The sequence below is a fragment of the Heterocephalus glaber genome, unplaced genomic scaffold (genome assembly GCF_053883595.1).
Source record: "Heterocephalus glaber isolate CG9 unplaced genomic scaffold, H.glaber_assembly_v1.0 deba00001600, whole genome shotgun sequence".
Classification (NCBI taxonomy): domain Eukaryota; kingdom Metazoa; phylum Chordata; class Mammalia; order Rodentia; family Bathyergidae; genus Heterocephalus; species Heterocephalus glaber.
The window spans coordinates 42,637,217-42,660,625 of NW_028258372.1; the positions used below are offsets into that span (position 1 = coordinate 42,637,217).

The 23,409-nt window shown below is 40.2% G+C and overlaps 1 protein-coding gene across 6 annotated transcripts in view; it reads left to right on the plus strand.

Moving 5' to 3' along the window:
* C4bpa (complement component 4 binding protein alpha) overlaps positions 1-23,409 on the plus strand; it is a 32,301-nt gene that overhangs the window by 8,397 nt on the left and 495 nt on the right. For all 6 annotated transcript variants that reach the window (XM_021242297.2, XM_021242301.2, XM_021242296.2 and 3 more), the window contains exons 6-11: positions 3,817-3,902; positions 4,071-4,265; positions 6,368-6,550; positions 13,661-13,846; positions 21,824-21,991; positions 22,986-23,161. In XM_021242297.2, coding sequence (XP_021097956.2) covers positions 3,817-3,902; positions 4,071-4,265; positions 6,368-6,550; positions 13,661-13,846; positions 21,824-21,991; positions 22,986-23,161 — 994 coding nt within the window. The remainder of the gene's footprint in view (positions 1-3,816; positions 3,903-4,070; positions 4,266-6,367; positions 6,551-13,660; positions 13,847-21,823; positions 21,992-22,985; positions 23,162-23,409) is intronic.

Here is a 23,409-nt window from a genome sequence, read left to right on the forward strand (position 1 = left end):
AATCCACATTCACACACCCTAGATCCAGCTACCTCCAAAAAATCCCACCTATGAGTTCATAAGGCTTTGGGGGGGACATCTAAATACAAGTCATAACAGAAATTAACAGGTATTTTTATTTTTCTTATTTCTAGTAACAAGCATAATTTTCAATCTTGCTTTGCCTTTTTATTTATCAGTATATATTGGAGATATTTCGTATTTGTACATAAAGCTTTCTCATTAATTTTCTTTTATAGATGTGTAGAATTTTATTCTGTAGATATGCTCTGGTGCTGTAACACCCCTCTGGTGGATCCATTCTTTTGCAATATTGAACTATCCTCAATGCATTACTTTGTGCCTGTATAAATTTACACAATGTAATTACACAGTACCATTTTGCAGAATCCAATTTCCCCTCGATATCAGGATGAATCACTCCACCCATTGGAACAGACCCCTTCTTTGCCTATTTATTCACTTGCGTGAGAGGCCGGAGTGGACAGGGTTCAACTTCAAATTTAATTTGGAAAGTCAAGTAAAACACAGGATGCCTGATTAAATTTTAATTTCATATGAACAACAAATAATTTTAGTATAAGTATGCTCCATATGATATTTGGATCACACTTAAACTAAAAAAATTATTTACATGAAATTCAAATTTAACTTGAAAAGTAGATATCCTGTCTTTTTATTTGCTACATCCTGCTGTCTATGGTAGAAGCATTCCTCCACTGGAAACTAACACTTCTACATCAATAGAGAATATTGCTTATTTTTACTTTTAGGATGACTGCAATTCCAGTAGCATCATAGTATATGGTTCAATTTTCATTAATATTCCACAGGTTCTTCAAGTGAAGGTATATTTTTATTATAGCACACACAATTTGATATTATGTATATAATACGTATATATGATATATTATTATATTACATACACACATCAGGTCTATTTTGTTGATCTCTTTTGAACATTTTATTGCAATTCTCTTTACAATTTAAACAATGATAGGAATCAATTTAAGTTTATAATTTTCATAATTATTTCACATATTAAATAAGTTAATGATAGTTAACTAATAGTACATTTTGACCACTTTTCTTATATCCTATATGTTTTATTTTATTTAAAAAATTGCTGCATATTTTGGTAAATCTTTCTAGGTCTTCAGTAAAAATCAAAACCCTTAACATTATAAAGCACCTATGTTTCTATAATTTAATAATCTTGGTTCTGATGTCCAATCTGTGAGATATTTAAAATCATTGTTTTTGCTTTTCTTTAAGTTTGCATTTACCTGAGATAGCATTGCCCTTCCTTTTATTTTTAATATGTTCAAAACATATCTAGGTTTGCTCCCTATATACAACAAAGAGTTAAATTTGGCTCTAATTAAAAGCTCTTTTTTTCTGGCTGGGGATATAGCTCAGTGGTTCTGCTGCCTGCCTCGCAAGTGCAAGGTCCCAAGTTTGATCCCCCTTACCCTAAAAAAGCTCTTTTTCTTTCAATAGGATATTAAACTTGTTTAATTACTTATTTTGTAGTGCTGGGGATTGAACCCAGGACCTCATGGATGCTGGGAAAGGGTTTACCACTGAGCTGTATCCCTAGTGTCTAACTATCTTTATTAATACGAGTGATACGTATACACTTGGTTTTCTCGTATTATTTCATTTACTGTGTTATACGTATGCATATATTTCTTTGTTACTTAGTATATAGAGAAATAGATGATATTTAGGAAGTTGCAAAATTTGATTCTAGTAGTTATAAATTTAAATTAACATATCGTTCCCAAATATCTTTACACAGTTTAAATGTGTTCCTTGCAAGCAACAATAAACGCAAATTCTCTCCTCCATTTCCTATCCCCTCTATTCTCTCTGCCAGTAAATTTATGTCATTCGTATCACCTTGGTATTTATTTTGTATTTAGTAATAATATTAACTATGCATATATGTCTACAGGTGGATTTTACTCCCAGTTCTTGTAGATGCAGCAGTAGGGGAGAATGTTTTAACTTTCATCTCTTCTCCATTCCCTGTTTATTTGTTTTTTTGGTACCAGGGATCGAACTCGGGACCGTGTGCTTTCGAGGCAGGCAGTGGCACCACTGAGCTAAATCCCCAGCCCCATTCCCTGTTTTTGTTAGCTATAACATTCCAGCACTAAGTGTACAACATTTACATTTCACTCAATTACTCTTAACCCCATCTTGGTTTTTGTCTTTGATCTACATGTTTAATGCTCAGCACATTTTAGTTTTTGCTGCAGTTGCTGTGGTGGTCTCTTAGTTGGCTATACTTTGCACTGTAGTAGTTTCCTAAAAAAACAAAACAAAATACATCAAAGCCAAAGCCCCCCCCCCCCGTCAAACAAACCAAGTGAAAATTATCCCGTAAGCTCTTGCAGATTCAAATACATTTGAGGAACTAAGAGATAATGAGGTATTTAAAAGATAACTAGAAACTTAAGAGATAATGAGGTTGGATATAAGGTACTTCCATTTTGCAGCTATCCTAGAGGTGCTGAAATAGTAACTTTTGCTGGTGAATGATGCCATACAGCCCTCTGATCCTAACCTCAACTTGTTTCTCTTATACACAACTTGGACTTTGGCTGTGCAAAGTTAATTATTCCTTAACTTTGAAATCTAATAATTTTATTCTTCATTGCCTTGATAAAGACCAATTTTTGTTGCTATATGATGTGCAATTTTAATATGTAGAATAAAGTATTATTTCTGTATCATTTATATATATATATATATATTTTTTTGTACTGCAGATTGAACTTGGGTCCTTGTGCTTGCAAGGCAGGCAGTGGAACCACTGAGCTAAATCCCCAGCCCTACTTATGTATTTTTAAATAGCCATTTTATTATGCAGTAAAGCATGCAAGGATTCTCCTTTGCTTGCCATCTGTATCTATATCTATCTATATTTATTATCTTTCCATAATCTTTTCCTGCTGTTGCTTTATGCTCACTGGTTTTTCATTTTGGTCCCATGTTCCCTACTGTGGATGGCTTCCAAAGGAGAAACTGAGAAGATTCAAAACTACGGTGCTGTTGGAACAAAGTTGCTCTTAACAAAGTAATGGAAAGAATACTTTTCACTGGGTTGGAAAAGCAATGTTTTAAAGAAACATAAAAGTAAATAAAGGCTTAATTCTAGCAAATCTTATTTCAATGAAGTAAACGTCTTTAAATTATTATTCAATAAATTCCAGGGACTTTTAGGTAGTTAAAGATGCTATTTACCTTAATGTTATATCACATTGTAGGTTTATTCCTTGATGATGCCACAGTGTGAAATCATACTAGCAATGCCTTTTTTCTGTTAAGAGATGCAGAAGAAAGTCAAACGGAGGAAAGGTTAGGACTTGTCAAGAACCATAAAGTGGGAGTGTTGCATAGAGAGTTAGTGGTGTATGGAAGCAAGACATGCGTCTGTGAGTCAGAAGGAGGCTTCATCTAGATATCACGGAAGTTCCAGGTCAGTAATCTAGCTGACACCTGCAATCAAAGAAAACAGCAGAACACACAGAAGTGAGCAGGTCATGGTCCTGCTCAGGCCTGACACCTGCCAGGTGCTCAGTACTGTGGTGAAGAGCAGAAGGACAAAGGAACAAACGAGCAACCATGCGCTATTCAGTGCAGAAATGCCATTCTACTAAATTATGTTCAATGGGAAGTGATATCCAAGAAAATATTATTTATTCATTTTAATATTGAGTAATAATTTTATTTGTTCAAGTCTCCTTATCCAATTTAATTTAGGGTAGGAGGAATTCCATTAAAATTTTTGATTTTTATCTTATTCAGGTATATCTTAGTTGGCCCAAGCACTAGTGTTTGTGAGATCCAAGACAAAGCAGTGGACTGGAGTGCTCCTTTTCCAGTATGTGAAAGTAAGTCAAGTTTTTCTTTTTTTCTGACTTGGATGATAAACTTAAACTGTGTTCAGGATAGCAATGCTGTGCATCCTTACTACTGCTTGTACCCTTCATATGACTGCAGGAATTTTAGGGTTGTAATGATGCCTTCCTTTAATATTTCCTTCTCCTCCCTCCTCTCAGTTGTCAAATGTGAGTCCCCTCCAGACATCAGCAATGGGAAACACAGTGGTGAAGATGAAGACCTCTACACATATGGCTCCTCGGTCACCTACAGCTGTGACCCCAACTACTCCCTCGTAGGCAATGCCTCCATTTCCTGTGTGGTGGTGAATAAAACAGTAGGTGTCTGGAGCCCAAGACCTCCTACCTGTGAAAGTAAGTCACAGCGATGAATTCTGCTTTAAATTGTTTTCTTCTTAAAGGATGGTGAATTTTGGGGGCGGGCAGATGGGACAATTTAATGATGAACTAATGATTGCTTCGAAGCAGTCATTTATTTGGCCAACAGTTATTTATTGCATGCTTATTTGAATATGGAGCAAAAAGTACCAATATCTCTCATTGGTTTGGTCAAGTAAAAGTTAGTCCTCATTCATCAGGAGTCTGTCGCATATCCAGGAGACTCTCTAGGCCAGCAGGAGCCTAAGTGTTAGCTTAATAACCAGTGCGGCAGTCCAGGTGGCGTTCATCCTCTGGCACTTCTATATCCAAATGCACTTTCAGTCTCTTCAGTAAAGTAAGAGAGAAAGGCACCCTGGTTATTAAGAATTTTGGCTTGGAAATGACCACAGATCACTTTCTGTCATATCTTTCTGTCTAGAACTAGCAGTGTGCAGTCCCTACCTACCCTCTGAGGACTGATGAATGAAATCTTTTGTCTATTCAGGAGAAAGAACTGGAAATATTAGTTTACACTTATAATGTCAACCACATTTGCCTGGAGAGCAAACAAAACCTCCTGAAATCCAGAAAACCAACGAGACAAAGCAAGCAGTAATTGAATTGGAAGATACATGGCGGTGTTGCTAATTTGCTAACCCAAAACATCTTCCCTTACTACTAAATGCTTATATAATATCTCTCACTACTCTGACTTACTCTAGGATGCAATCCAACCAGGGGGACCAGAGAGCACAGCATTGCAACCTGGCTCAAATAACTGAGTCAGGAGTATAAGAGATGGAAAAGGTAGGAGCTGAGACTGGGAAGGTGAGCAGAGCCGCATTGAAAAGGACCTCATGTGTCACTCTCAGGAGCTCAGAGTAGAGGTGAAGGGGAGATGAAAGGCTTCAGGAGGATGCCATATGCTCTGCGTTTTAGTAAGATAACTCTAGCTGCAGGATGGGCAACAGTTTGAGGTGGCACATACCTTCACCAATAGGCATCTGCTGTGGTTTAGATGTTAGAATCAAGACCCACAGAGGCAGTGTTAAGAAGTAGGGCTTTTGGAGAAGTGATTGATGCCCTTTTAACAAAAGCTGAAGGAAGAGCCCTGGTCCTTTTAGTCCTCCCATGTGAGGGCACAGCATTTGTCCCTTCTTCCTGTGAGGATGTAGCACCAAAGCACCATCCTGGAAGCATCGAGCAAGCTCCTTCCAGACCCTGAATTTGCTGGTGCCTAGACCTTGGGCTTCTTACTCCCCAGAAATGTGAGAAAATAAATTTCTATTATGTATGAGTCACCCCATCCAAAGAGTGCTGTTTTAGCAACAGGAATGAGCTAAGATAGACCTTGGTGTCTGTATCCAGCCAAGAAGTAAAGGTGGATTCAACTGTGGCCATGCATTGGGCCTGGAGACAGGTTGGGCACTATCATCTGTATCAGTAGGACTCGATAAGTGACTAGACAAAAGGGCGAGAGACGGGGTGTGGTTTGTTCCATGCATGCAGGGCACGGGTCTCTGCTGCTCTAGGCATCTCTTCATGACCATCACGTCACTGCCATGGCTACTAACCCATAGCCACGATCATCCAAGAGACTCTGTCATTACACTGGAAGTTTTGGGGCCTTGCATGATTCTTCTGGTGTGAAAACAATTACTAGTTTTTATTGGCAAATTGAAGTTATCCACAGTCATCTCATATGAGGACCAATGTGATGGGGCCTCATTTTATTGGGGCATTTAAAATCTGAAATTATATAATTTGAAAATGTAGCCAGGCATGGTGTTGCATGCCTGTAATCTCAGCACTTTGGAAGGCTGAGCAGGGAAGATCACAAGTTTGAGCCCAGCCTAGGCAACTTAGCAAATTAGTAAACACTGTCTCCAAGTAAGAAAGGGCTGGGGATGTGGCTCGGGGCAAAGGCCCTGGGTTCATTCATGAGTATGGCAAAAAAAAAAAAAGTTTTCACTAGTATATATTTGACATGTGCTTATATTCGGCATTTAAACTCATAATTGGATCAGTAGTAGCAGTAATATTCTCTTTGCCATTTATCTTTGACAACCCACTTCTCATTTCTAATGATTCTTTAGAAATCATCTGTCGCCAGCCAACCATTCCACATGCTAAGATTTTGTCTGGATTTGGACCCATCTACACTTTGAAAGACTCTATTATGTTTAGCTGCCAGAAGGGTTTTGTCCTCAGAGGCAGCAGTGTAATCCACTGTGAAGCTGACAACACCTGGAGCCCTTCTCCTCCTGTTTGTGAGCCAAGTAAGTATGGGCCATGAAGGGATTTCAAGCTTGGCATCTACAGGTACCCAGAAGTGCCAGCACGCTTGCATGACTAGACCCACATTGAGCCACAGCTAAAATGTAAATTTAGGTCAATAAATTCCTTTATTATTTTTGTTGTTGTTAGAAAGCATGATTTCAGTGTACCCTGCAAGGTTGGATATCTCCACAAAAGGCTGCCATGTAGAGTTTTCCAGGTTGTTTTCACTCCGGGCCTGCATTAACATTAACATTGCAGATGTGGTGGGTTATATATTTATGTAAACAATTTTCTGGCAGTTGATAGAACATTCTCTTAGTTTAACAAAGTCCTTACAGTTTTGATCATTATTTTGAAATGTAAACAATAAAATGTCATGAGAGAAAAATGTCTTTTTCTAGATTTCCCCACAGTATTGAATAGAATAGGTATGATTCTAGAAATCTGAAATTATAAATTAGTGTGGCCCATTAAAAATAATGCTAAAAGTAATAATGGTAAGTTGGAATTAGTATCAGTGCATAACAAGTACTAAGTCAATAAATCCTCCAAATAATTGTGAGCACTACTAGTATCCTCATTTTTTAGATGAAAAAACTATTCTCAGAGATGAAGTGACTTTCCTAAGATCATACAACTGGTATGAGGAAGAATCCTCAGATGCCTGGGGCTCTTCGTTTTAGCCTCATGTAGAGTGAAGCGCCTTTACTTGGGGGGCTTATGCAACAGTGGTTGAGCAAATCTCTCTCCTGGCGTGATATATATATATGTATATAATATATTATATACATTTGGGGGGGTTCAGGGGAGAAGAGACAGGGTCTCACTATGTAGATCAGGCTGGCCTCAAACTCACAGTGATCCTTCTGCCTCTGCCTCCCATGTGCTGGAACTACAGGCATGTGCCACCACGCCCAGCTGGAGTGGTATATATTAAGCTGGTCAAAATTAGCAAAGAAAACCATTCAAGGTACTTATATCAAATTAAGAAGCATTTAGTCAATGAATCTGTGGAGATCTGACACAAACAGTAGTAGCAAGCCATTGTATTAGAACTAGGGATTACAGTCAACAACCAAAAAACACCATTTTGTTAGCAAAATATTTCTGTGGGCTCACAAGTGGCAGTTCCAATGTTCCCCAGCTCCCTGAGGTGGAAGAGTTATTTGGGGTAGTTTTGGAAGCCAGTGAACACTGTGCATTTTCCAAAGTTCCATGCTGTGAACTGGTGCCAGCAGCCAGACATAAGTGTCTGTTCCTCTACCGCAACTTCTGTTATACAGAGAGGGTCCAGGTAAGGCAGCTGGAAGAATTTAGCTCTCATTTCCTACACAGCTCTGTGTTATAGGAAAGCTGTTCCAGTGGCCTGGGCAGCTGAATGGCGTCTCCTATCTTCCTTAGCTTCCAAGCATAGAGCTATTGTGGGTGCATTTGAAAACCAGTGAATAATGACGGATCTCATTTCCCACGGCTCTATGCTGTGGAATGTGCATATTTGGAAGCTGGCACAACTGTGTGGCAGAACTATTTCCTATGATACCCCTTCTCCCTCTTCACAGCTTCTACACTATTGGAAGGATTCTGGTAGGGTAACTAGTTAAGTTTCCTTATTTTCTTAGGTCCTCATCTGTAGCCCAAAAGTTTTTCCAGTGTGGGTTTGGAGCAGTCTTCAAAGACTGTTGATATTCTGTCCCTGCCATAGGGCCAGTCTTTAATTAGATCAGACTGTGAAGCATTTTATGCTGCAGGGAGTAATAAAAATAGTAATTGACCAGCCACGTAACAATTACTGGAGGCTAAGAGTTAAGTGTGATATAACAGAGCCAGGTCAGCCAAAAGCTTGATGAGAAGGAGATGACCAGTGAAAGCACAATCAGCCCTGGTAGTTAGGACAGAGCACACCCAAGGCTGTGCTCTCTGCAGCATGCCATTCCATGGTGCGTATTTGAGGAAAATAGACTTTACTGAACTAATCTAGCCAAGTCGCTAGATAAGCAACCAAACAAGTAGAGAAAAACAGGCCCCAAAGTTGGTGAGGGAGAATTAGTCACAAAATTGCTATATTACTTGATATGCCCAGCTTTTAACAAATAATTTCAGACATGAAAAGAAACAGGAGTCACCCATACCAAGAGAATAAACCAACAATAGAAACTTCCTTTGAGGAGGCTCAGAGGCTGGGCTTAGCAGAAAACAATTCAAAGAAGTTCAAAGCAGCTATTATAAATATACTCAAGAACTAAAGGAAACAATCTTTAAAAAATGTAAAGGAAAGTATTGTTACAATGCCTCAGCAAATAGAAAATATCAATAAAAATAGAAATTATTAAAAAGTCAAATGTAAATTCTAGAGCTGAAAAGCACAATGCATAAAATGAAAAATTCACCAGAGGAGTTCAAGAGTAGATCCAGGTTGGCTGAAGAAAGAAATGGTGAATTTGAAGATAGATTGATTGAGAAGACATAATCTGGAGTATATAGAGAAAAAATAAAAAGGAAAAATGGAAAAAGCATGAGGAATATGAGATACTTCATTAAGTGCACCAACATGTGCATAATGACAGTAGAGGAAAGAAGAGATTTAAAAAAATGTTAAAACTATTAAGAGAAAAGTGGCTGAAAATTTCCCAACATGATAAAAAAATTAATTTATACACTCAGGAGACTCACTAAACTTAAGTAGGATAAATTCAAAATGATCCAGATATGGAGACATCATAGTCAAAATCTTGAAAGTCATGAATAATGACACAATCTTGAAAGCAGCATGAGGAAAGCAGCACATCATGTGTAATGACCTCAGTAAGATTAACAGCTGACTTCTCACCCTAAACAATGGGGCTGGATGGCAGTGAGATGACAGATTCAATGTGCAGAAGGAAAAAAAATCAATGAAGCAGCCAGCAAAACATTTCATATCCATGTTTATTAGAAACACCACATTGTTCTAGTTATTGTTTTGTATAATTTTATGTTTCAGTTTTTATGGAGGCTTAGAGAAAAAAAGAGAGTATTATTTAGGCAGTTGATTATGTTAAACTGCTTCTTTGCCATTTCAGGATCTCTTTATTCCTTCCTGTGGATCTAGATTATTATCTGATGTTGTTTTCATTCTCCAGTATAGCTTTGTTCACATTTACCTCCCTTGTGCTATTATTGTTAAATATATTGTGTTTCTATTATAGATTTAATAATGATTCATATGCACCTTGTTTTTTGCAAGTGCTGCTGAATTAGGAAAATAAAGGAGGAGAGAGATTCAATTGTAGTTAGCCTTCTGTATCTCCAGATTCCACCTCTGAGGATTCCACCAACTGCAGATGGAAAATATTTGAAAAAATTTTGGTTTGTTATTGGAGTAAAACAAGACCAAAACCTATCAGGGCAAACAAAAAATTTGTGTCTGTTCTGAATACCCACAGACTTTTTTGCTTATCACTGTCTGTAAACAATACAGTGTAACAACTATTAATATAGCATTTACATTGTATTAAGTACATAAGTAATCAAAAGCTGATTTGAAGTATTTGTCATGAGGTGTGTAGGTTATATGCAAATACCACATCATTTTATATTAGGGACTTGAGTATCTATAGATTTGGACATCTGTGGGGGTCTTGGGACCAATCCTCATGGATATAAAGGATGATTGTATATTTTCTTTTAAATTACCTGTGTAAGAACTTTTTCATGTGCTCATTATTTCCCGTGTAGACTCAGATTACTGCCTGGTATCACTCATTTTTAGCCTAAATAATTTTCCCTATTATTGTTTGTAAAAAATGGTCTTCTAGAAACCACTCCACATCCATCCCAATGGTTATAATAAAAACAAAATATGTATACCCATCAACATTGATGGAAACACTATAACTCTCATACACTGCTGGTGGGAATGTAAATTGCTGCAACAATTTTGTAAAACAGTTTTGACAGTTCCTCTAAAGCATAAGCATATAGTTACCATATGATCCAGCAGTTACGCTCCTGGGTATTGATCCCAGAGCAAAGAAGATGGATGTCCACATGAAAACTTTTACATGAAGGTTCATAGCAGCATTATTCATAATATGACCATAAGTTGAGTAACAGACAAAATTAAAAGTGGTATATCTATACAATAGAATATCACTTCACAATAAGAATGGGGTGCCAATATATGATACAACATGGATGAACCTTGAAAATATTATGTTAATTTAATAGAAGCCAAACCCCTGAAAAGTACTATATGGTTCCATTTATTTGAAAGGTACAGAATAGGAAATCCATAGAGAGAGAAAAATAAGTTAATAGTTGCGGGGGGAAGTGGGAATTGAGAGTGACTGCTAGCAAATATGGGTTTTCTTTTTGACGTAAAAGAAACCTCCTAAAATTAAATAGCGGTGATGGTTGCAAAATTTTGTGACTATACCAAGAACCATTGAATTCTACATACTATAAAATGTTTGCGGACAAAATATAATAAACATCCAACTTGGTAGATAGTTGTATTACATTTCCATATCATATGAATCAGCAGCATCAGGAAAGGGAAGAGGACAGGATGCAGAGTTCAGCCACCAAAAATGCGTATAGCTTGCTCATGACTCACTTTACCTTTAGTGATGAAGTTCCTAGTGCTGCCAGGATGAGGGGAATGACTTTTATTTTTCCCCAATCAGGAAATGTGGAAAGTTAGATTTGTTTTATCTGACCATTTTCCTGCCATGTTTACTTAGCAAGGTGAATGCTTCAGTTCAGAACCTGAACTTTCTGAAGTATGCTAGAGAGGCAGGAGAGTTAATATTATGGGTAGTTAACACAACACACAGAAACCACTTGGGGTGTCCTCTGTGGGGACCTCTCTGGGGTGGGAATAGTGGAGCAAACGTCCATCTGTGTTTCCTGGTGTGGTTGATCCGCTGGCCATTGCAGGGTGGTTTCTGAGAGAATGAGCCCTTCAGGGGATAGGGTCGTTCATTGTGGAGGCAGTGCCCATTAACGGCAGTGTCCTTTCCTCCTGTTCTTTCTGAGCAGATAGTTGCACCGACTTACCAGACATTCCAAATGCTTCCTGGGACGAATATAGCAGGCCAAAGAGAGGGGACTTGTATCCCCCCGGGACAGCGCTAAGTTACTATTGTCATCCTGGCTACAGACCTGCTACACATGAGCCCACAACTGTGATTTGTCAGAGCAATTTCAAATGGAGCCCATTCAAAGGGTGCAAGCTGAGTTTTTGTTTTTAAAACATTTTTGCCTATTCAATGTCTCGGATGTGGTAGGATTCTCTACCTTAAATTAATATAAGTTTATCCCTCAAGATAAATTTAGAGTACACTATTTCAGGCAAACCGTGAACTATTATCACCAAAAGGGACCGTAAGAGACTTGAAGTTAGAGCTGCTAAAAAATCCTAACCTTTCCTTAGGCTAGTCTAGAGTCAGCTGAGAAATAGACCAGAAGCCAAACAGCATGCAGGCAAAGTGTTCGCTTCATTACTGGGAAAGGTAGAACGGAGATTACAGTTCAGCCATTGTCAGAGTCTGAGTTCCCCCTCCGCTCGCTCTCCAGCCTTCCCCACGTAAACTGTGGGGTGCCCAGCAGAAAGTCTGGGAAATAATCATGAACTCAGCCATCTACAAGTTGACCCCATGTCTCATGTCCCTTGGGATGTGAGACAGTAGGTTCGTCGCCTGCTTTGAGAAGACAGATCCTGACTCCTGACCTGGTGTTCTCACCTCAAAATGACAGAAAGATTTTCTCCAGTTTTGCTGGTAGGAAAGGGGCCTCCTTCTCTGCTAGGGGGAAGGAGTAAGGGGCTGCAGAGCAAGTGGACACTATTTTATGGACATCAGTGAACATGACAAGAAAGGGAGAAACTGCCTCTGTCTACCCATCTAACAGAACCTTCCCACTTTAGAGGGGAAAACACTGAGATCAAGATTGTGGGGAATTTTATGCCCCAGATTAGAATTTGAAAAATGTGTGAAGGGTGCAAATAATGAAAAGTGGTAGTTTAGATCAACCAATCAGATTATTTCATATTAAAACTTGACACAGTTTAATTGTAGTTATTCCAACTCATATTGGGGAAACAGAATGAAAGCCTTTTAGTAAAAAGACTGAAACGGAAAATACATTTAACAAAACTTATGGCCACCACCTGCTTAACAAAGTGTTGCTTGTAGATGTTTAAAAACCTACTTTTAGTTGTACTTATTTTACTCAAAATAGTCTTATCGATTTAATTATATACTAAAGAATATTCTTAACCATTAAAAGTAGAAATAAAATGGTATTCAAATGTAAAATCTGATTAACTATTAGACTCATGATTTACATGAGTTTTCTACACTATAAAGCATTTCATAAATTTTGTTGTTCCAATTTAAAAATCATGTGGACATTAGGTGTTTTTGTTATATTTCATAAGAAATGAGCACCACCTGTGTTTTAGTATGCCCATAAGGCTCCATTGTAGTGCTAGACAAGCTCCTAATATAGGGAATAACATATTTCATTCTGTTCTGATGTCTTGTGTTACATCAGACAATACCGATTTACATTGTAAGGTATTTCTACTAATGAATGAAAAATTGCACCCCTATACAGCTTTTGTTGTTTTAAAAATGAAAGAAATTGGATAGCTATTTCTCTAAATTTTGCATCAAACAAGAAAAATCTGACCGTCAGAAATAATTTATGTTTATTTTTATGCATTAGATGTCAGGTGGATATACTGTTGAGAACTTCCCTTTTCCTTGTGACCGAAGAAGCATATGCCAGTAGAAAGCTTACTCAATTCCAATGAAGCCATAAGTAAATGGATGTGATCATTTTTCTTGAATAACATCGAAAATTTACATTTTGGGGGAAAATTTACATTTTCATACAGGTGTGCTATGAATTTTCAATTGGAGGCTTCTAATGGAGATGCTTAGTTAGAGGAAAATGACTGGATTCAAGTTCTTTAGCATCAGGGATGGGTGGCACACACTGAGGCTGCTTCGGACCTCCTTTCCTGAACAGTGGCTGAGACCTCCAAAGGTGGACAGGAGGCCATTAGCTCTGAGAGCTTCCTCATGTTGACTTTACTAACCAGGATCCTCACTTTTTATTTTCAGAGGTTTGTTGTGCAGCCCCAGAGGTGAAGCATGGTGGAAGCATTGAAACAAAAGCTGCTTTCACCACTGATTGTCCGTATTCCCATAAGGACGTAATTTTCTACAGATGTCCCGGCAGGCAAATGCGCTCGGCAACGTGCCAACTGGATGGCACGTGGAGTGCTCACACACCATTATGCAGCCAAGGTAAGAGCAAGTAGGACTATGCTATTTGGGGAGTTTCTTCATATCTCTGTGATGGGCATTACTAAGGGAAGGTTTAAAATTAGGAAAGAATTTGGACACCCCGCACGATTCTTGGAGTAGACCCAACTTTCTCTTTCTTGCCCTCATGCTTTGCTCCTGTTCTTCTGGCTTCCCCTCTTCCTCGTTTCTGAATCAGGGAACATAGATCACAACTAATAGATGAGCCACAGTCTTCAAATCCCGCTTCTTGTGTCTTTGTACTTCCTCTTTTTATCCCTTACTTCTGGTCCATATGTCTTCATCTGCAGAACATGACCTGCCCACATCTTTTTATACCTGCCTTTCTGAGCTTATTCCTTCTTCTTCCTTGGACAGCACTCTTCCGCTGCCTCTACATTTTCCAGTTGGTCTTCCATCCCGCTATAAAATGCCTTTCTCTCCTGAGCAAGTATCTGATCACTTTCCTCATCACTGGAACACAATACCAACGCCCACGATTTAAAAGAGGAGAGGTTTATTTTGTCTCACAGTCCATATTTGGCAGGCGTAGACAGAGAAACAGTGTGGCAGAAGAGCACAGCCGAAGAAAGGCTATCATGTTATAGTGGCCAGAAAGCAGAGAGCAAAGAGATTAGGCAGAGAGGGAGATACACTCTTTTAGGTCCCATCTCCAATGACCCATTTGTTCTGACAAGAATGCATCCCCCAACAGCAACTCAGTATATCCCTCCCATAATTCAGTCACCTTCCAAATGGTGGGGTCTTGTTTCCCTCATGGCCTGAGCTCTTGCTGCAGAGAATCATTTTTCAGGTCCATTGCAGCAACAATTCCTACTCTTTGGTGTTGAAGATTACTCTCTGGTTCTAGTAAATTGTCATGGTTTGCTACAGTACATAGGAAAAAGCCAGCCAGCTAGTCCTTTTCACAATTACAGCTGCTGAAGTGCCTTCAGCTCAGAATAATCCATATGCCACTCCAGCATATTTTGGAGTGGCACATCCTTAACTAATTTGTCAATGGTTCAAACACTATAGTCCTTTAGATAACAGTGCTAATGAAGGCTGTGCAAATAAAAAAGGCAAGCTCATAGCTACACCTCTTGTCTATTTCTCAGAATAAACTGCTGTCTTCTAGAGTGGAAAGGGTCTAGAATACACAACTTGCTACTGGTTGCTTCAAGGGATGGTATCATATCAGGCACTTAACATTGTTGCAGGCAGTTTGGAAACTCAGTGATAACAATTAACCTTGATAAGTGGGCACCCATGCTGTTGGGCCCATCCTGGTTTTCTGTTCATGGTACCGTGGCACTTTGCTCCTCCTTTTCTGTGCCTGAACAAGTGAAGCCAATGACAGAGGATGGCTGACTTGGACTGGCCGAGACATTTTTTCCTACTTGGTTGTGTAATATCTCTTCTACTGGGGATCTCTGGTATGAGCATATGAAAGAAAAATCTTCAAACTTCCTGCCTACTCCTGTATGTTCACTTCTCTGCTTCTACCCAGATCTTCTGGTGCCCTCTCTTCCAGTCTTTCTCCTTCTAGGACCCTGACCAGACAAGCCATTTGTTCCATGCCATGAACCCTAATTTAGCCCGTTCCGAGGCCATTTCTTTTAAGGTGTATGACTGTGTTAGTCAGTTTTCCCATTGCTGAACACAATAACTGACACCCACAACTTGAAAGGAGGAGGGATTTAATTGGGTTCACAGCTCCGGAGATTCAGTCCCAGGGAAGCTAGGCCCACGGCAGAAGCTAATGGTAGAAGGGTGTGGCAGAGGAAAGCAGCTCACTTCATGACAGCTAGAAAGCAGAGAGAGAAGAGAGGAGCCAGGGACAAAAGTACCCCTTTCTAGGTCATCTTCCCAGTGACCCGCCTCTTCTAACCAGGCCCTACCCTGTAACAGTACATTCACCTGTGAACTCACCAGTGAGTTAATCCACAGACGAGTATATCAACTCCATGGTCCAACCCCCGCCAAGTCCCACTTCTGTCCTCTTGGGGGACATTCCAGATTATAATCATAACAGCTACCTATGTACAGCTCTACTCATCTGGAAGACTTCCTCTTACTACCCTGGCTGGGTTCTAATGAAGCTTCCATTCATTTATTCTTGTACACACACATCAAAAATTCTTGTCTGTGAGCCAAACTCGGTCTTTCCAATGCACTGTCAGTTGGTTATGATGGAAACTTACCCATGCAGCCATGAGAGTGAGCTAAGGGAAAGCCACTCATGTGACAACAGCTAGTCACAAAGCAGAGACTGGGGTTCTTGTGCTTTTTGTCTGCACCATCTGGACCTGCTCCTTCTCAGTACCAGATGCACCACTTCCAATGCACAGTGGATTATCGCCAGCCTCACTTTACAGTTGGATGTATCTGACAGATCCAGTTCATGATGAGTGATTATGGTCATGGTCACTTAATGACCCAAGATCAGGAGCTTTGTCTCCATCAGGTCCAAGTGACACAGCAGGAGTCACATCTCAAACATTACATAGGTCTCTGAGGCAGTGCTGGCTTTGCTTCATGGTCTCAGGGCCCATGGTATGATTGTCATGCTGGCATTCGCATCTGCTCCTATTATAGCCACGTGCAGTATACCAGGCTGTGCAGGACCCTTCCCCCTAAGCCAGGGATGATTTCATCACAGCCTTGACCTAGAGCTCCAGCACGGCCCTTTCCCGACTGGGCCCCTTTCAAACCTGACAATCTTCTGTGTCATTTAGTGTACGATTGGAGCGGAGTTCCTAAGTACAGATTGTGCTGCCTCTAGAATCTGAAAAGTTCAGTTAGGTGCTAGGCTTTCTTCTTTGTAGTGTAAAATTTGCAATAATTTGACTTTAGTTTGGATAAGACATCCTAGTGTTCCCTAAACCTGGGACCTCTAAAAATTTCCATATGGCAAACCACTGAATATTTACCTTCCATACTCTGGGGCATCATTATGCTAACTACTTCCTACTCATTCAGTAGAATTAGCACAATGCTATTGATGTACTGAATCAAGGTGATGTCCTGCAGATATCCAGTTTGTCAAGACATCTTCAGACCCAAACTGCTCCTGACCACCTTGCATAGGGATGGAGAAGAGGGTTTTTATTAAATCAGCGGCCTCATTTACTTGGAGTCCCATTCATCTGCTCTAACAAAGACGTCACTTCTGGTACAGAAGCTATGATGGGGCTTGCATGTGGTTTAGTTTTTAACAGAGTACTGCAGTGTTCCAAAATCCCTTTAACTTTTCAATAGACTGGTGAATTGAATGGAGATATGATCAGGTGATCACCCCCACGTGGTCAGCTCTTTAAAAGGGGTACTGATTTCTCCGTTCCCTTCCTACCTCTCAGGATATTTATAATATGTATGTAAAGTAATTATAATTTATTTCCATATAAATTATAAATTAGTAAATATAGATTCACACACATACATGCATTTTTTACTTCCTGTGCCTCAGGGAAGGTGTGAGGTAGGTGGGCAGTATCAATTTCTCCCTCCTGGCCTTGTTGTTTATGAAAACTCTTACCCTACAGTCCAGGAATCCAATTTTATCTCCTCGCGGGGATAATGTAAATGACCACCAAGTACCCTAATAGGGGAGGCTGGTGGTCCCAGATCTCAATGTCAATTCAAGCCATGGCTAATAATCTTTGAATTATTGTGCACCTTTCCCAGGGCAGAGCTACATGGATGAACACAGGTTCCATTGAAGAACAGAAGGAATTATTGTGCATACTTTCCAAGATGTAGCGTCTTCTCTCCTGGAAGCTGTATTTTTCTTCAGTCAGTAATCCAGGCTGGAAAACTGATCCAAACACAGAAACTAAGCAAGGGACTTTCACTTTTTAATTAGGCTGAATGACATCAGTCCCTTGACCATGCATCTTTAATTTCCTTTGATGATACAAATTGAGTAGAATCCTCACGGACTGCTAATCTGTTTTCACTTCTGAGATCACCATAGTCTACTAATCTTCATAACTCTTAGCACCTTGGGTTGCCTTTCTGATCTTACAATTCATTTTACTGCTTGCATTCACTTAGCTTTGAAGGCTTAAGAAGACCTATCTGACAGCCATTGCCACAGTGAGTCTTGCTCTTCAGAGGTCTTTGCTATCATTTGCGTTGACCTCTGATGCTGATGTTCGTCTCAGAGAACTCCTTATAACCTTGTTAAATGTTGTATCATCCAGACCAATGGTCCCTAGCTTTTATTTGCACCAGGTACTGGTTTCCTGAGAGATGATTTTCCCATGGATTGATGCTGTTGGGATAATTCAAGTGCATTAATTTATTGTGTATTATATTTCTATTCAAATTACATTGTAATGCATCATGAAATAAGCATACAATTCACCATAATGCAGAACCAGTGGGAGCCCTGAGCTTGTTTTCCTGCAACTAGATGGTCCCATCTGGTGATGATGGGAGACAGTGACACCCGAAGTGTGTAGCTTATATAGTCTACCCCACAATCTCATCTTGGTTGCTGTCACTGCAGAAAACCCTGCTTTACAAAGATAGGAGGTGAGAAATGGAAGCAGGCTTTTCAGTGCTTTTGTATCACTCTCGGGATATTCTGCCTTGCCTTTAATCCAGAACATATGGAGAGCTGAAGTTGTTTCAAATACTTTTAAGGCCACAGTCATTTGTGATCTCAAGCAGTTGTTCTTCTTCTACCATAGACAAAGTTGTTTCACCCGGCTTATTCACAAATGGTCACAGATCTATTCCTTACAAGTTCAGGGGTCTTTTGTGGTTGGGAAGAAATGCTCAAACTCTTTTGAAAGCTGGGGTAGGTGATCATGCACCAGCTGCGAGAAAGAAGGCCCTGGTTCAGTCTCTTTCAAAACCTCTGCTAATTTTAGCATGTTAAAAATCCCACTGTTGATCACTGTCTCCATAATTCCAGTTTGATGTGAGTGTAGCCACGTTACTTGCCAACTTGAATATAGATGGCACTCTTCTCTGTAGTGACAGAATTGGTTTTTCAGTAGGTTGAATATGTCACACAAGTAAGCACATTTTGTGACCCATTCTGTGTTACTGAAATGTGTTGTCAGCAATTTTTTTTTTTCTTAAAAAAAATCTCTGGAGTGGCTCTCATAACTGAAAAATTGTGGCCAGTGATCTACCTTTAGAAAACCATTTCACTTCTGTGTATGAGGGGAGAAGATATATGTGCTCTGTGTCCATCTCCTCAAAGAGTTTGCAAACAGGTGTGAGTTAACCCCTCAATGCCTATTGATCGAGTTTTGGAACGCCCATAACAGTGGAACATAATGAAATGTGTTCTCTTTGAATTCTTGTTAATATATATGAATTTCATGCAAAAATTCAAAAAAATTTCAATCTTTGGCATAAATGGGTTTAGAGTACATACTTTAATGTGGTTCATAATTTTAATCACATGCAAAAAATGTTCTTAAGTTCAGGTGACATTGTTGGCTGGCCAGCATTCCTCAATGGATGACACAGTGTGTAGACTCATGTTTAGAATCAACCTCTTTGACCTGAGTAGTGAAGTTTGTCTTTTACTCATTTTGGATAAGGTTAGCTGTGGGCTTCCCCAAAACTGTGCCTGAAACAAGAGTAGTGTGCAAGAAAGAGGCAAAGAGGGAAATGGTAAAAAAAAATGTGGACAGGCTGGGCTGGGGATTTAGCTCAGTGGTGCCATCACCACTGAAAAATATGGACAGGCTAAATCCATTTCTCACATGTGGACTAAGACAAATGTCAGATTCTGACTTAAAACCCAGATGCAGATGTACAGTTGAAGTGCATCAACTCACTTACCTCTAGAAAGCCTGCCACCAGATACAGCTCACATGTCACTTGCCGCTCACTGATAGGGTTTTGATCTGAGTCTGCCAGCAGTTGATTTGAATGGCCTCTGTGCAGCCAGACCTCTTGCTAATGTTCTTCTGTATTTGAAACCACTCCCCTGTGCTAGCATCACTAGCTCAGCTCCACCACAGATCATCAGGCATTGGATTCTCATAAGGAGCACAACCTAAATCCCTCACATGTGCAGGTCAGAGTAGGGTTCCTGCTCCTATGGGAACCTAACACTGCTGCTGACTGACAAGAGAAGGAGCTCTGGCTGCTGCCTGAGTGAGGGGAGCGGCTGTAAATACAGATGGAGCCTTACTTGCCCATACTCACCTCAGCCCGGTTCCTAACCAGCCACACCTGGTACTGGTGCATGGCCTGGGACTTGGGGCCCTCGGCTCTAGGCCTTCCCATGGAACACAATCACCTGGTGAATTTTCCAGTGTACAAAGTATATTCAGTCCAGCATGCTCGCTTCCTTGAGTCATTTAATCCCCTCTGCCACCTCCCATGGCAATTCCAGAATTTTCTTTGCATTCATGCAAGCCATCACTTTTTCCATGTGTCTAAGATGCATTTTGGTACAATAGTATAATTCTTTATCTGACATCCTCTCTGCTTGATCTTATTTAACTTTCTCATGCAATGTTTGCCTAAACAGAATCCACTTCAGAGAGGTACTCTATACCCTGTCCTGTTTATTATTTTAACACAAAACCTACCGTTTCTATTCTTCCCAAAGAGCAGTCTTCTAAGATATAAATACAGTAAGGTTTTCTTGATGGAAATGGATGAACAGATTTGACTGAGATCAGTGACTAGAGATTCTGGATGGATTTAACATCCTCACTGTCTCAGAGATGGATATGAAGGGGGGGAAAATACAATTTTCCTTAAGCTTCACAAGTTTGTTGTTGGAACACTCTCCTAAAACAAAAGACAGATTGGTGAAAGAAAAACAAGCAAGTTTAATGATATATGTCCTACTTACCAAGTGGGAGAAGAGTCTCTCTCTCTCTCTCTCTCTCTGGAAAGTAGCTCTTCCAAAGCAGTAGCTTGGAACTGTCTTAAGTAACATTTTAGCCCCAAATCCTAAATCTTAGAGAAATGACAGGTCAAAAGAGAGAGCAGTTCTAGGCTCAAAAAGGTGGGGAAACTGAGAAGACAGTAAAATCTGTTCCCAGATTCCTCTGGCCCTGCTAATGCCGTCTCTATGCTGATAGGGAACTGAGATTTGCATCTCTGTCTCAGGCAGGAAAGGGGGCGTGAAAGAACAGTGAGAGAGCCCCTCTGCACTTTCCGTGTCCTTAAATCAACAGTGGTAAATATTTCAGGGAGAAATATTTTGGCATTCTTCTTACATCCTGACATTCAGTATGAAGCCGATTGAGAGTACCATCACTGAGGGCTGGGGGTTAGCTCAGTGGTTTTTGCCGCCTGCTGTGCAAGTGCAAGGACCTGAGTTCGATCCCCAGTACCAAAAAAACAAGCAAACCCCCCCACACAAAAGTACCATCATTACTGTGTGACTGAGGACCAAATCCTGCCTTTATGCAAAACTGGTCCTGAAACAATGTAGGGTGAATTAATAAAATGAAAGTCTATGTTAGCCAGCTTTATTTCACAATAGTAAACACCTCGGGTAACCAGTTTATAAAGTGGAGAGGTTTATTTTCATTCATAGTTTTGGAGGTTCCAGTCCATGATTCATTGACACTGCTGCCTTGGACTTGTGCTGAGACAACACATCATGCCAAGGCAAAACTGTCTACCTCACCAGGAGGCAGAGAGAGAGAGAGACAGAGAGAGAGAGAGAGAGAGCAGAATCCCACATCAGACCTAAGAACCTCTCACTAGGTCCCCCCTGCTTAAAGGTTCCACTTCCCAATAATGCCACCCTGGTGACCCAGTCTAACTTATAGGCCATTGGGGAACATTCAGCCTATAGCAGCTCACAGCTTGAGTCTGTCTATTTCCCTAGCCTGAGGCTTGCAGGAAGGCGACACAAGTGATCTTATGGGCAGAGAAGACAGAAGGACAGAATGAAGCCTTCTGTAAACCATACAAACTCCAAAATGTGCTACTTCACGTGTTCTACAAGCTCACACTCACTCACTTTTATGTCTCATCATCAAGGCTGTGAAGTGCCTCCTAGCATTGCCCACGGACATTATGAAAAAGTTTCATCGTATTTCTCATCATATACATTTGTATATAAATGTGATGAAGGTTACAAGCTGGTTGGACAAGAGAAGCTCTCCTGCAAGGATTCCCAATGGTTACCTGAAGCCCCCCAGTGCAAAGGTAACTCAACTGCCTATGCAGGACCTGGCCAAGGTCATGGAACTGTTGCTAAAGGATGGAGAGCGAAGCTCTTCTCTGCCAGTGGCAGCAAAGAAACATTTTATTCCAATATATTTAAGTAAGTAATATATGCAGATGGTACCCCATTGTGAAACACTCACACACACACACACACACACACACAAAAGCACACAAATATGGCTTCCCTCCACTTCTTTCTCGCAATCACAGATTTCAGCCTTCTTCATTCAGCCCCTCTTCCTGCTTGCTTGTGTATACTTTCAGAAATAGTCTGGAGACATCACATTTTATTAGTACACCTGTGTGCCCATGAAAAATACTCCAGGAATCTTACTCTGATATGCACGCTGGCTTTCCCGGGCCAATTTCAAGTCTCATGGAGTGGCAGCTACTTCCATCAAAGTATCCCCTGCACCATAGAGATGGTGTGTTTGGGGGGCTCCTAATGCCAGTCAATTGTGGGAATGGGAGGAGTCAAGATCGGGGGTGAGTTTTACATGCATACAACAAACGCATCACTAGATTATAACCATACAAGGTTTATTTGACACCACTTCTCCATTGCACACAGAAGAATAACAGGCAATAGGGAGGCCTCCATGCCTAGAATCTTGCAGCAACTCCATCTGTGAGAGTTACTTTGCGAGCTGAGGCTCTGGGGTCACATTCATTTTTTTAAAATATCCGATCATATTATTTAAACAAGCTATGGCAATGGGCAAGTTTCCTACCTTCTCTGTATCTAAACTTTCTCCTGGATAAAATGGGATTAGATGGTGGTACGCATCTCATAGGGCTATTGAGAGATAACTGAACTAGCCACATAAAATGCTCAGGTTGTTATGCTCAATAAAAACATTATTATGAAAATGAAATAACAATAACAAGCACCTGAATATAACTCATCATCTTAGACTATTATTGTATCTTTTTCTTAGATTCATAGATTGCCTAAAATACCTTTCCATTGTAGCTCAGTGTCTGAAGCCAAAGATAGCAGATGGAAAGCTGTCTGTGAATAAGCCTCTGTATGTCGAGTCTGAAAACATCACCATCCACTGTAACGCTGGCTTTGGAGTCGTGGGCTCCCGAAGTATCACTTGCTCTGGGAACAGAACCTGGTACCCAGAGGTACCCAGGTGTGAGTGGGTAAGTGGACAACTCAGGCAGCTCTGTGCTGCCAAGCGTGGTGCTCTCCTGCAAAGCTGTGTCCTGGCCCAGAATGGTGACAAGTGACTCATCAAGAATCTTTTCTGAGTCCCTCAAAGAAATTCTCCTTTTTTTTTTTTCTTGAATCACTCTGGTGACTTAGCAGTGGCAAGTTTCCCTATTCTCATTCTAGTGTGGGAAAAACTGAGCCCCTTAGAGCGCAGAGTCCTGTAGACCTGGGAGTACTG